The sequence below is a fragment of the Pelodiscus sinensis genome, chromosome 8, assembly GCF_052426305.1.
Source record: "Pelodiscus sinensis isolate ZL-2025 chromosome 8, ASM5242630v1, whole genome shotgun sequence".
Lineage (NCBI taxonomy): Eukaryota > Metazoa > Chordata > Testudines > Trionychidae > Pelodiscus > Pelodiscus sinensis.
This window is the reverse complement of record NC_143059.1, coordinates 16330002-16342930: the sequence shown is the minus strand read 5'-3', so window position 1 is coordinate 16342930 and position 12929 is coordinate 16330002. Positions and strand designations below refer to the sequence as shown.

Here is a 12929-nt window from a genome sequence, read left to right as displayed (position 1 = left end):
GAGGGGGCGTGTTTGGTATTTTTGTTTCAACCATCTGGCAACCCTACCCACCATAGTACAGGCATGCAGCTCACATGAATGGTAATGGGCAGGCCCAGCTTTTGGGCAAGGCGAGTGAAGTAGTTGCCTTGGGCCCCGCATATTCAGGGCCCCGTGCTGCCCAGCTCCCGGCCCCGTCCACCCGGCCACTCACTCACTGCCCTGGCTGGGAGCCACACAGCTGTGCGGCTCAGCGTGCTGCCTTGGGCCCCGCGAACTCTTTGGCCAGGCCTGGCAATGGGAGTTGAATTTTTGGAGTGAGGGCATGATCTGAACTAGAGTTTTGATGTATCAGATTTATAGAGAGCAGGAACAGTGAAATACTTTTCCTCACAATCAGAATGTGAAATCGTCCTGCACTACAGGCTTTTAAAACGACTCTGTTCTTTTCCTTTTCCTTGAAATCTACAGTAAGAGCATTGCTATTGGCTATCAGTAAGTAACAATTCAAGCAAAATAAAGAAGTTTACTTGTGTCCTAAGGGTCCATCTGCCTTAGGTTTTGAGAGAATACTGAACTGAATGGGTAGGGGAACAAAGCATGTGCAACACACTCCACAAAAGGATTAGTCCAATATTGCAGACTATACATTGTCTTTCCAAAGCTATATGAGTCCAGCTCACTTATCAAGTGGTGGTGTTGCTGTTCTGATTCTAAATATATTTCAGTGTCCAAGGGATATTAGTATGCATGCTGCTAATGGCTGGTGCTATCCCAGGGCCTTTGTGTGGGCCTGAAAGGAACACTTTTCATAGCCTGAGCTGAATTCTTGACAAAAGCTTCAGAACAAAACCATAGCAATCCTTTTGCAGCCAATGGAGTGAAGTTGTCCTAACAAATAGCTCATGGCATGCTCACCATTTGCTGTTTTAATCACAGAAATACTGTGTTTCTCAGACTTTGTGATTACTAAGGTAGCTGTTTGCATGGGAATTGGGGAGGAAGAGTCTGTTAACCAGCAGTTCATTTTTGAAGACATTTCTTTACAAAAGGATCTCTGAAAATAGATGTGCCTAGATAATATGGTGCAGTGCTTTAGCACAATAAATAAAGGGATCAATTCACCCATGAAAATAACCAGGGATGCAGAAACCCTGATTGCAAAACACCAGTTGAGAAGGATGTTGTGGCAACTCCATTCGGTGGTAGGGTTCATAGCTAGTTTTTGAAATCCCAAAATGGAAATTGCTGACAACTTTGTGGTGTTGCGAGGTAACGAGAGCGTTCCAGCATATCCCATGGGCAGTCTTGGCTTCCCCAACTGCAGACCTCCTGTGGCTAAGGAGCGTAGGTCAGTGTTAGGAGACTAGACAAATGGTTCAGAGTATGGAATTTCCACAGTAAATCCCATTTGCAATTTCTTGTTAGCCAAAAGAATGTTGAAGTCTGGGAAACAAAGATTCAGCTTTTCATGTTCTTTTTCCTAGATTTGTTTTCTTAAAAAAAAAAAACTTAATCTTAGGATCCTCTTGAGCATCACTCAGCACAAAATATGAAGGTGGCTTTCTCTTTGTACCTTCTCCACTCAGTAATGGGGCTCTCTGGAAAGTGGTTTGGCTCCCAGCACAAATTATAACAACCTCTGCATAGCTGTCTCCACTTAGAGCTGTACAAGCCAGCACACATTAAAACTGAAATCCTATGCATGCATGCACAAATTTAATGGGATCCTGGGAGATGACCTAATTCAGTAGAAATTTCCACTCACTTTGCAGATGCACATGAGCACGGTATCCATAGAACATAGATAGTTTTATAATCAAAGCTTGTTTACATCCTGATATCTTAACCAATTCTGAAATATTTTTTACAAGACCACCCAAAGGTATTTGTTCTCAGAAGTATTTAGGATCTTAATGTCCACTGATATCTATTTCCCTGTCAAATACTGCATTGCTATCATTTCCAACTGAGATGCTAAATCTTGGTTAAAAAATGGCAGAATTTCTTTTTTAGCAGAAAAACAGAATTTCCTTCAATTTCTCAGAGTTTGAAAATGGCTCAACAATTTTTGCTGAAGCTCTTGGGAAAACTTTGCTCCCTGACTTATTGACATGTCAATAAGAAAGAGGACAATTGAGAAAGGTGCAAGAAAATGACTCTGTAGTCTAGAACATAAGCACTTGGGTCATCTTAATATGGGCATAGATTCATAGAGCTTAAAGAGACCTCAGGAGGTCATCAAGTTCAGCCCTCTGCCCAAGGCAGGACCAATTCCAACTAAATCAACCCAGCCAGGGCTTTGTCAAGCCGAGACTTAAATACCTCTAGGGATGGAAATTCCACTACCTCCCTAGGTAACCCATTGCAGTACTTCACCACTCTCTTAGTGAAATAGTTTTTCCTAATATCCAACCTAAACCTCCCCCACTGTAACTTGAGACCATTGCTCCTTGTTCTTCCATCTGTCATCACTGAGAACAGCCTCTCTCCATCCTCTTTGGAAGCTCCCTTCAGGAAGTTGAAGGCTGCTATTAAATCCCCCCTCACTCTTCGCTTCTGCAGACTAAACAAACCCAAATCCCTCAGTCTCTCCTCATAGGTCATGAGCTCCAGCCCCCTAATCATTTTGGTCACCCTCCACTGGACCCTCTCCAGTATGCCCACATCCTTTCTGTAGTGGGGGGCCCAGAACAGGACACAATACTCTAGATGTGGCCTTACCAGAGCCAAATAAAGGGGAATAATCACTTCTCTATATCTGCTGGCAATGCTCCTCCTAATATGCCATTCACCTTCTTGGCTACAAGGGCATACTGTTGACTTATATCCAGCTTCTCATTCACTGTAATCCCCAGGTCCTTTTCTGCAGAACTGCTACTTACCCATTTGGTCCCCAGCCTGTAACAATGGTTGGGATTCTCCCGTCCCAAGTGCAGGACTTTAAATTTGTCCTTGTTGAACCTCATCAGATTTCTTTTGGCCCAGTCCTCTAATGTGTCCAGGTCACTCTGGACCCTATCTCTGCCCTCCAGCGTATCTACCTCTCCCCCTAGCTTAGGGTATGTCTACACTACCACCCTAGTTCGAACTAGGGTGGTTAATGTAGGCAACCGGAGTTGCAAATGAAGCCCGGGATTTGAATTTCCCAGGCTTCATTTGCATATTGCCGGGCGCTGCCATTTTTAAATGTCCGCTAGTTCGGACTCCGTGCCCGCGGCTACATGCGGCACGAAGTAGGTAGTTCGGATTAGGCTTCCTATTCTGAACTACCGTTACTCCTCGTGGAACGAGGTGTACCGGTAGTTCGGAATAGGAAGCCGAATCCGAACTACCTAGTTCGTGCCGCGTGTAGCCTTGGGCACGGAGTCCGAACTAGCGGACATTTAAAAATGGCGGCGCCCGGCAATATGCAAATGAAGCCTGGGAAATTCAAATCCTGGGCTTCATTTGCAACTCCGGTTGCCTACATTAACCACCCTAGTTCGAACTAGGGTGGTAGTGTAGACATACCCTTAGTGTCATCTGTGAACTTGCTGAGGGTACAATCCATCCCCCCATCCAGGTCATTAATAAAGATGTTGAATGAACAAAACCGGTCCTAGAACAGATCCTTGGGGCACTCCGCTAGAAATCAGTTGCCAACCTGACATTATATTCTGTCTATAATACATTCTACCTATTTCTAATATGGACCTCTATCCTGCAGCTGAATGTGTGCAGAGTGTAATTGCAATCACTTGGGCACCACCCAGGTATGAAGGGCTGCCCATGCAGATCAGATTGGCAAGTGGTGCCCAACTGTACACATGAAATTATATGTATATAAGGGTTTTGGATAGCTTAGGTAATCAATGCCATTTTGATCAATATTTGCAGGTGAGCTGGATGCTGTCATACACCTATGCTACGAAATATGAATCCAAATCCATGTTCAAGCACTTACTATTTTCCCTACATGGTCAAGATCCCATCATCACATATTTTATTGATGTCTCATCTTAGACAGATGTTAAAAGGTTTTAAACATAAATTGGTGTATAATTGTATTTTTTCAATGTCTTCCTATTATTGCGATTAAAGGTTTTTGCATCTAAACCAGGCCTATTGTAAAAGGAAAAATCAGTCAATGGATTTTTGGATTTTACATTGTAGCACTTACTGGTACAATAGTGATGATACCGGTCCCAGGCAACTGCAGCAGAAGAACTAATGCTTGCCAGTGCTGTCACAAAGCCCTGAAATCCATGAATCTGACAACCATCAGAACCATAGGGCCAGTACCTGCCGGCAAATACAGAAATAATTCAAAATGCAATAGCAATAGGTGAGGCATATTTGACAACTGAAATAATTAGGAAAAAATAAAATACATAATTGTTTTCCTGTTTGAAATTTGTAAATGCTATTAATGGCACGGTCACCATTAGACAGGCTATAGTTGCCAGTACTTACTACACAGTGTTGTCTGATATAATTTATTTTTTCCCTGTATTGAAAATAGACCCCCATCTATTGTTGTGGTGTTGGTGAATGGCGACTTTGTTAGCAAACAATCTACATATCATTCAATTATACAGCATCAAAAGATATATGCACTGAGGGTGTATAACTTGTCAATATATTTATTAAGCCCATTTAGTAAAATTCATACAAAAATGGAAAGCAGTAACAAAAGCTTTATAAAGTGAAAGGAAATGCAGTAGAACCTCATTGAATGGTAATGTGCGCACAAACATCATAGTCACAATCAAAGATTTTTTAGGGCTACATTTTAATCTCAGCCTTCATCACTCCTGTTTTTTTGTGGATGTACAACTGCAGGCAGAGTTGAAATCACTGGGTGACTGCACTTTCTATGTGCTCAGATGATCCCTAACACCATGGTACATGAGCTGTGCTACTAGATGTTTCTAAATCCATATTTAAATACTCAAATAGCAGTGGTCTGTCTTGGAGATACGAAATAACTCAGGTTCCATTTCAATTATTGGGAACTGTAAGTGCTCAGCAGCTGTGAAAAGAGGCTCCTTCTATTTAGGTACATGAATATGGATTTAAGAGCTTTGCCTTTTGGAAAATGTGGTCCTGTGCTTGAACATCAGGCATTGACCTGGCCATCAAAGTGATGGCAATTGCGGGCACAAAAATGTGTCTGCAATTATTTGTGCTCACAATTTGTGGTACAAAAAGGATTGTCAGCTTTCGCAAGAATAGTTTTGAATATTGGACTTTTTAAGTATTTGGTGTGCAAACCTTGCACCGGCTAAGAAGGGGTAAGCAGACACACTGGGTCCAGGCAGTTCCATGCCACTATATCTGCAAAGCATGTGTGGCTTAATGGGTAGCTTTAATGGGGAGCAGGCCTACTGGGTAAAGTAGGCGACTGTGGAGATGAGCTGGCCTACATTCTGAACTCCTGAGAAAGAGTTCCACTGGAACTTCTGTGCCCTGATACCTTACTGTGGCATGGCTAAGTCCAAAAGGAAAAAGCTTGAGATCTGTAGATGATCTGACACTTTACCTTTGACTTCCACTTATCTGATGTCTTTATCCTCTGGAAAAGAGGGAATGGGCAGAAACTAACCCAGGGAACCAGCAGTATAGCACATTAGTGGTGCGTCTACACAGCACCCTTTCCTCAAAATTGCGTAGCTTATTTTGAGGTAATTTTGTGGAATGAGGGTTACAGGGATGCCAGAATAGCGTGCCCGTTATTTTGAAATGTATGCAGAAATAGCTATTTCGGGATAATTCCGGTATCCTGATATAGCTCCACGGTGTAGATGTAGCCTAGTAATGTAGGGTGCAGTTGTCTACATTGGGCCCTGGATTGGAATCTGGTGGGGAAGGTGTACTTGGGTCCCCCTACGAAGGGCAAGCTGGCTGACAGGCGTGAAAAATGGGGCAACTACACTGGGGCCTGGTGAGTCTAAGGGGCCCAGGGCTCTTGACTGTTAAAATGTCACACGGCATGCTCTAGAAAGCACTGAGGGCTGGGAAAGAGGCTTGCTATGGTCCAGGTTGCGGCCCAACACTCTGGTCATCTGAGGAAGTGGGTTGTGCCCACGAAAGCTCATGATACTGTCTACATGTTTTGTTAGTCTTTAAAGTGCTACCTGACCATTTGTTGTTTTTAAAGAATTCACAAGCAGTCATTTATAGTTATTGTATTACTGTATTGTGAAGTGAAATTAAAACTAGACTACAGTTTTTGAAAGAAATCAAAGAGGTAAATTTTAATGCTGACTTTATTTTATTTTTAGGCTCCAAATCAGGGCAATATCCCTATTTGACTTCAGTGAGATTTAAGTACATACAATATGTGCATAAGTACTGCTTGCAATAGGGATGGACTTAAAAACATATTTAAGTGCTTTTCTGAATTGTGAACCTTATTGTGCCCATTTACTTTGTTAGTTTGCAAAATTCATTAATATACAGGTAAATTATAAGCAGGGAGCCTAGTTTTTCACGATAAATCCCCTACATTTTCCAATAAAAAATATAAACATCTACATTTTTCTGCTATTAAAATGAAAGGCTGAACTCAGTTTTCTAGCCACAATATATATATTGATATAAGTTAACACAGTGTCTTAGTGATATGGTAGAACCCCATTTACCTGAACCAACATTATCTGGCCTCCATATTAGCTGAAGCCAGGATTTTGGGGTGACAGAGGCTAGGACTCTGGCTGTCAGTCCCAGGTGGCCAGGTTGTCAGCCCTAGACAGCTGGTGGTTTGGTTAATGTGGAGAGCTAGATCTGTGTTTCTCAAACTTTTTTTATAAAGCACCCCTTTAAAAAAATAAATTATAAGTACCCCAGTACCTACAGTTTTCAGACACACAGTTTTTTTTTGTTCCATTGCAACACATTTGTTTAAACAACTTAATCGTAGTCAGACGGACGATGACATTTTTGGGTATAAAAAGTACAAAAATAAGAAAGTGCTGTAAAACTTAAAACAAAAATTTAATTTTCTCCAAATGTCAGTTGTGTTGACGATCCCCTCAGAATTCTCTCGAGTACCCAAAGGGTACTCGTACCACTGGTTGAGAAACACTGAGCTAGATAATGGAGACTTGGATAAACAACATTCCATTGTAGGTATTTTTATTTATTCACCAAAATGTACAAACTAAAGATTCTTTGGCTTTAGGTTATTATTTTCAGTGATCTGAATGGCAATGCTGAGATCTACTTTTTCATTTGAACGGTGAAACACTAAGGCCCACATTGACAAAGGTACTCAATTCAGTGACAGTTAGGATCCTCAATAACTTTGTGCACCATGGCCTAAGTACTGACTCTAATTTCATCATTTTCTAGACACGGAAAGGTGACTGGATGGTGTAGTAGAAATGGGCTCGCTTGATTAATCTATTAGGTTTAAAATTTTGTTTTTTATGTAGTCCCCTTAAGGTTTTTTTAAAAAGAAAATTTCATAAGAAGAAAGTAGAGATGTAAATACCTTAGGAAGCTGGAAAAAGCAGCAATGAATGCATTGATGCAGATCCCACAATCAGCCAGTGCAACACTGAGAACCAGGAAGTTACTGGGAGTTCGGAGCTCTTTGATTTTGTGAAAAGAAATGATTGTCAAGCCATTCAGACAGAACCCAAGCAGAGCTGAAAAACATCATCATTTTGGCTAGAATCAACTGAAATGGGAAACACAATGAATACCACTGTTTTCTGTAATGAGACAGACATAATTGCTATGAAAATATATACACAATAAACAATTGACGACCCATAAAGTATTCCCAGAGTCGTCAACACAAATAAGTAACAAAAGGGTTTTCAAGGGAAGAAGACATGGATGACAAAAGAAGCCATCTCCAGCGTCATTGGCATGATTGCTCGTATGAAGCACAAACAATTTTCATACATATTTCTGTATTTCACTCTTTCTTCTCTAAGAGCAGATTTTTGTAACCAGGTTCAACATAGAAATTCCTGAGCCAGAGATAAAGAGACAGTTTTAGGGGGACCAGCCATTGACAGACATATTGACAAACATAAAAGATCCTCAATTGTGCCTCACATTATATTTGGCTTCTCTCTAAGATTAACCTTGACAGAGCCTTAATTGTGTCAGCTCAATTTTGTTTATGCCTGTCCTCAATGGATTATATATGGAAAGGAATAATCTAATTTTAAAAAAATCACTGGTGGATTTCAAAACCAAGCTATTCTGTTTCCTAAGAGGTTGGCTTCTGGACAAGCAAGACAATCGGAGCTATCAATCAGGAAAGATAGGTTACAACTTTCTTTGAAATCAATTCCTTACAAAGTTTAAACTCAGAAGTTGGATGCGGGCAAATCAAAGAGCTTTTTACTGCCCTCTCAAATTAGCTTGATTTTTTTTCTTACAATGATATGGTTGTTTCCTGACTTGACGCTGCTCGTATTAAAATTTCAAATAGCAGATGCCACCAAATGTAACTGAGACAATATATAGTAGACCTTTCTTTTTTCTTTCCTAAAGAGAAATGGAGCAGCACTTAAAAATCTGTATGGAATAACACTTAAAAATCCTTATTAACCTGACTCCTTAAAATAGTAAACTTTCACCAATTGTGTCACAGTGCTATTGTACAGACTGGAGATTTCTGCATTGTAAGCAATCCCTGTTCTAGTTCAATTATCCTAATCAATGGTGGCATAAATTTACTAAAAGTAATCCTTAAATCTATATTCTGCTACAAATTAGATACAAAAGTATTTCAGAAAAGAAATATATACAATGCTCTTTTGCTTGATCTATAACAATAGCCAGGGGAGAATTTGAATTCTCCTGCATCCCTCAGTTTTCCCCACAGCAGCTTACCTTCCACCAACAAGACAGTGCCAAAACCAACCATCTCTAATTCAGTGAAGCCTACAGGCAGAGGATGTGAAGTAACCATATCTGCAATGGTAACACTGACTAGCCCAAGTTTTATGTCTTTCAAGCAAAACTTGTCAGCTTTTTTCATGTATCAGAAGCCCAAAGCAGCTTTCTTCTTAACGGGCTAGTTCTGGTGCACACTCAGACACATTATGTTAAAAAAAAAAAAGCTTTGAGTTTTGAAACACTGCAATTCTGTCCAATTAGTGATGTGAATGAAAACAGACACATTCTCCATCCCTTCTGCTAAAGGGATTGGCAAACCGCAGCTCGGAAAAAAAAGAGGGCTTCATTGCACTTACAACAACATCTTTGTAAAGATATTAACCCTTTCTTATTTAAAATTATGGAGTTTTATAACTGATTATACGCATTTCATTTTTTTCTCCAGGAAGACAATAACTGTAAAATAATACTTCAAGATACCTTAGTGACCTGTAAAGCAAACAAGGACTCAGTCTAAAACAGTGTACTGTATAAAAATTCTGAGGTATCACACCTTCATAGAATTGTAGGGCTAGAAGGGACGTTGAGAGGTCATCTAATCCAGTCCCCTGAATTCAAGGCAGGACTAAGTATTGCCTAGAGCATCCCAGACAGGTGTTTTTCTAACTTGCTCTTAAAAATCTCCACAAGCCCCTTGAACAATTTATTCCAATGCTTAACCACCTTGATATTTAGGAAGCTTTTCCTAATGTCCAACCTAAACAGCCCTTGCTGCAATTTACACCCATTGCTTCTTTTCCTATCTTCAGAGATTAAACAAAACAACTTTTCTCCCCCCTCCTTGTAACAACTGTTTATAATTTCAAGACTGTTATAATGTCCCCTCACGGTCTTCTCCTTTCCAGTCTAAACAAATCCAGTTTTTTTTCAGTCTTCTCTTATAGGTCACGTTTTCTAAAACTTTAATAATTTTGTTGCTCTTCTTTGGACCTTCACCAATTTGTCAACATCTTTCCTGACACGTGGTGCTCAGAACTGGACACGATACTCTAGATGAGGCCTAATCAGCATGGAGTAGAGCAGAAGAATTACTATTTGTGTCTTGCTTACAACATTCTTGCTATTACATTAAAGAACTGTGTTTGCTTTTTTTTGCAACAGGGTTACACCGTTGATTCATATTTAACTTGTGATCCACTATGATCCTGAGATTCCTTTCTGCAGGCCCCTCTTTTCAGTTGTGTTTACTCTAATAAATGGTATCAGATTAGATCTTAATTTTTAAAAAATCTCCAGCATTTTAAAAGGTCTATTTGAAGGTGTATTTTCATAGAATTTGTATTTTGTTTGAGTTTCAGTCACAAAGTGGATTGCACGGAGTAATACAGACATACAGTATTCTCTTTCTGTATGTGTGTTTTATTACAGATTTATCACAAGAATGGTGAAAATGAATTTGCATTGCTGTGGAGAGCTCTGATTTATGCAGCATCTACCATGGTGAAACCTTCAGAGAGGTAGCCGAGTTGGTCTGTAATCGGAAAAACTTAGAAAACAATGAATAGTCCTGCAGCACCTTAAAGACTAACAAAACATGTAGATGGTATCATGAACTTTTGATCTGAACTTTTAATGCTTCATTCATCTGAAGAAGAGGGTTGTACCCACGAAAGCTCATGATCCCATCTACGGCTGTGTCTAGACTGGCAAATTTTTCCGCAAAATCATCTGATTTTGCAGAAAAACTTGCCAGCTGTCTACACTGGCTGTTTGAATTTCCGCAAGAACACTGACGATCTCATGTAAGATCGTCAGTGTTCTTGCGGAAATACTGTGCTGCTCCCGTTCGGGCAAAAGCCCTCTTGCACAAATCATTTGTGCAAGAGGGCCAGTGTAAACAGCACAGTACTGTTTTCTGCAAAAAAGCCCCGATCGCGAAAATGGCGATCGGGGCTTTTTTGCGGAAAACTGCGTCTAGATTGGCCACGGACGCTTTTCCGCAAACAGTGCTATTGTGGAAAAGTATCCTGCCAATCTAGATGCGCTTTTCCGAAAATGCTTTTAACGGAAAAGTTTTCCGTTAAAAGCATTTCCAGAAAATCATGCCTGCGTAGACTTAGTCTACATGTTTTGTTAGTCTTTAAGGTGCTGAAGGACTATTTGTTTTATTTAAGTTTTTCATGGTGAAACCATTAATGGTATATAGATCAAATTGAAACCCTAGGTTGAAACCCACAGATTGAGGAACCAACTTTAGGCAATTTGTTAGATACATACGCATGTGTACTTACTACTATGGCAGTAGTTTAACTGTTAAAACTACTGACTTGTTAATTTAGCAACCATCTTAAGATAATTAAGGTGTTAACTTGGAATTGAAGAAAAAAATATAATAAATAGGGACAAGCAGTCACTGATAAAATAAGAGCTAACCCACATCTTTTCCCAGAACTGGAATCAAACACTTCTGAGGGGGGTCATGAAATATTTCTAATGTTTGTACATCCCTTCACTTTTTGGTTCAAAGCAGACTCCAAAACCTAATCCCTTGAGTGTACACAGAAAAGACTGAGAGAGTGCTAGCCAGAAGAGACCTGTCCTCTGAAACCCTATCACTGGAGCATGAGCAGAAAGCAAAGGCTACTGTAGGCCAGAAGAAAAAAACATGCATTCTGTCCCCTATTCCAGATTACAAAGTGCAGGAAGAATCCAGTCCTATGGTCAGGTTGGGTGGGTGGATATATTTCTGATTCAAAGGCAGGGGAACCTCATGGGTTTGACTGCTCTCTCTTTGCCAATACTTGCTTCTGGAATATTGGTTCCTTTTTTTCCTCCCCACATTCCCTGAGAATGGGCTACAAAACAAAGGATCTTTTTTCCTTGATGGCACTTATAGTTGGTCTCAGAATCTCAGACCCAGTGCACAGCTCTAGGAGGGAGATGAGAATGGGACCCAAAAGCGAGAGGCCTGCACAGCTGCCTGCTTTCCATGGGTTGAAGTTGGCTCCGAACAAGGCCAGCAGACAGCATTTGGGGATGCTCAGATGAATAGTTTTCAATGGACCCCAAAATACATATTGACTATTTACTTATGGTCAGAAGAAACTATACATGTTCTCATAGGAGCAGCCCAACAGAGCTTCTTGGCTAAGTTACATTAGTTGAGTCTGTTTTACCAGGAGTCCAGTTGCTAACAATGTTCCAGCTTTTGGGTCGCATGCAGCTATGCTTCTGTTCTCTACCAAAAAGCTATTCATTTCAATTACATCACATTCGTTTGAATCTATTGTAAGTTATAAGGCTAAATTTTGACTTCTCTGATTTTAAAATGTCCACCCGATCAAACAAAACATGAATACTAAATGTTAGCTTGGTATCCTGAACCAGTTCAGCAACCCTTCCCCAGGAAAAATTAAAATAACACTTAAAATCAATACAAAAAAACTAGCATTCCCTCTACCCATAGTTGATTTCTTCCTAAAAAGGCAAAATACAAGCACTGGCTCTCTAAGCAATGTAGTTACATGTACAGAAGAGTTCTGCTTTTCAAGCAACCTCCACCCCACCCATCCTCTTATTTTAATCACCAGAACTACTGATATGTAGCCATAGAAACCAGAGCCACCCTGAAGTCTATGTTGCTATATTGGAAATGCTTCTCTTTGCTCCAATTTTGTATTGTTTTTTGAAAACCCCCATTTTGCTAGACTTTCACAAATAACAATGGAGAAAGGATCTGATTCCTTAACACTCCCCCCTGCTTACCTTCCACCAGCAGGGCAGTGCCAATGCCAAACACCTCTAATTCAGTGAAGCCTTCAGGCAGAGGATATGAAGTGACCATACTTGCAATAATAATGCCACCTAGTTTGGGCTCTGTACCCCACCACCTAACAGTCTATCAGCCTTCTCCCTGGATTCCCCTTTACCAGTAACCCAAGTCAGCTTCCTTCTTAAAGGGCCAGTTCACGTGCAGACACATGCAAGTTATTATGTAAAAGCTTTGGGGTTTTAGTTGAACACTGCAATCCCTACAAGAATGCCATTAATGATGTGCATAAGAGCCCCCCCCTTCCACAAATCGTATTTGCAGACCTATTTGCAAA

The 12929-nt window shown here is 40.4% G+C and overlaps 1 protein-coding gene across 2 annotated transcripts in view; it reads right to left on the bottom strand.

Moving 5' to 3' along the window:
• RGR (retinal G protein coupled receptor) overlaps positions 1-12724 on the bottom strand; it is a 29476-nt gene extending 16752 nt beyond the window's left edge. The window contains exons 1-3 of one of the 2 annotated variants that reach the window (XM_006112388.5): positions 12589-12724; positions 7457-7613; positions 4142-4263 (exon numbers count right to left, since the gene is read on the bottom strand). In XM_006112388.5, coding sequence (XP_006112450.1) covers positions 4142-4263; positions 7457-7613; positions 12589-12667 — 358 coding nt within the window. In that variant the 5' untranslated portion in view covers positions 12668-12724. Of the gene's footprint in view, positions 1-4141; positions 4264-7456; positions 7614-8817; positions 9006-12588 lie in introns of those variants that run through there. The other variant, XM_006112389.5, reaches the window with a different exon arrangement.
• Positions 12725-12929: the final 205 nt, after the last annotated feature.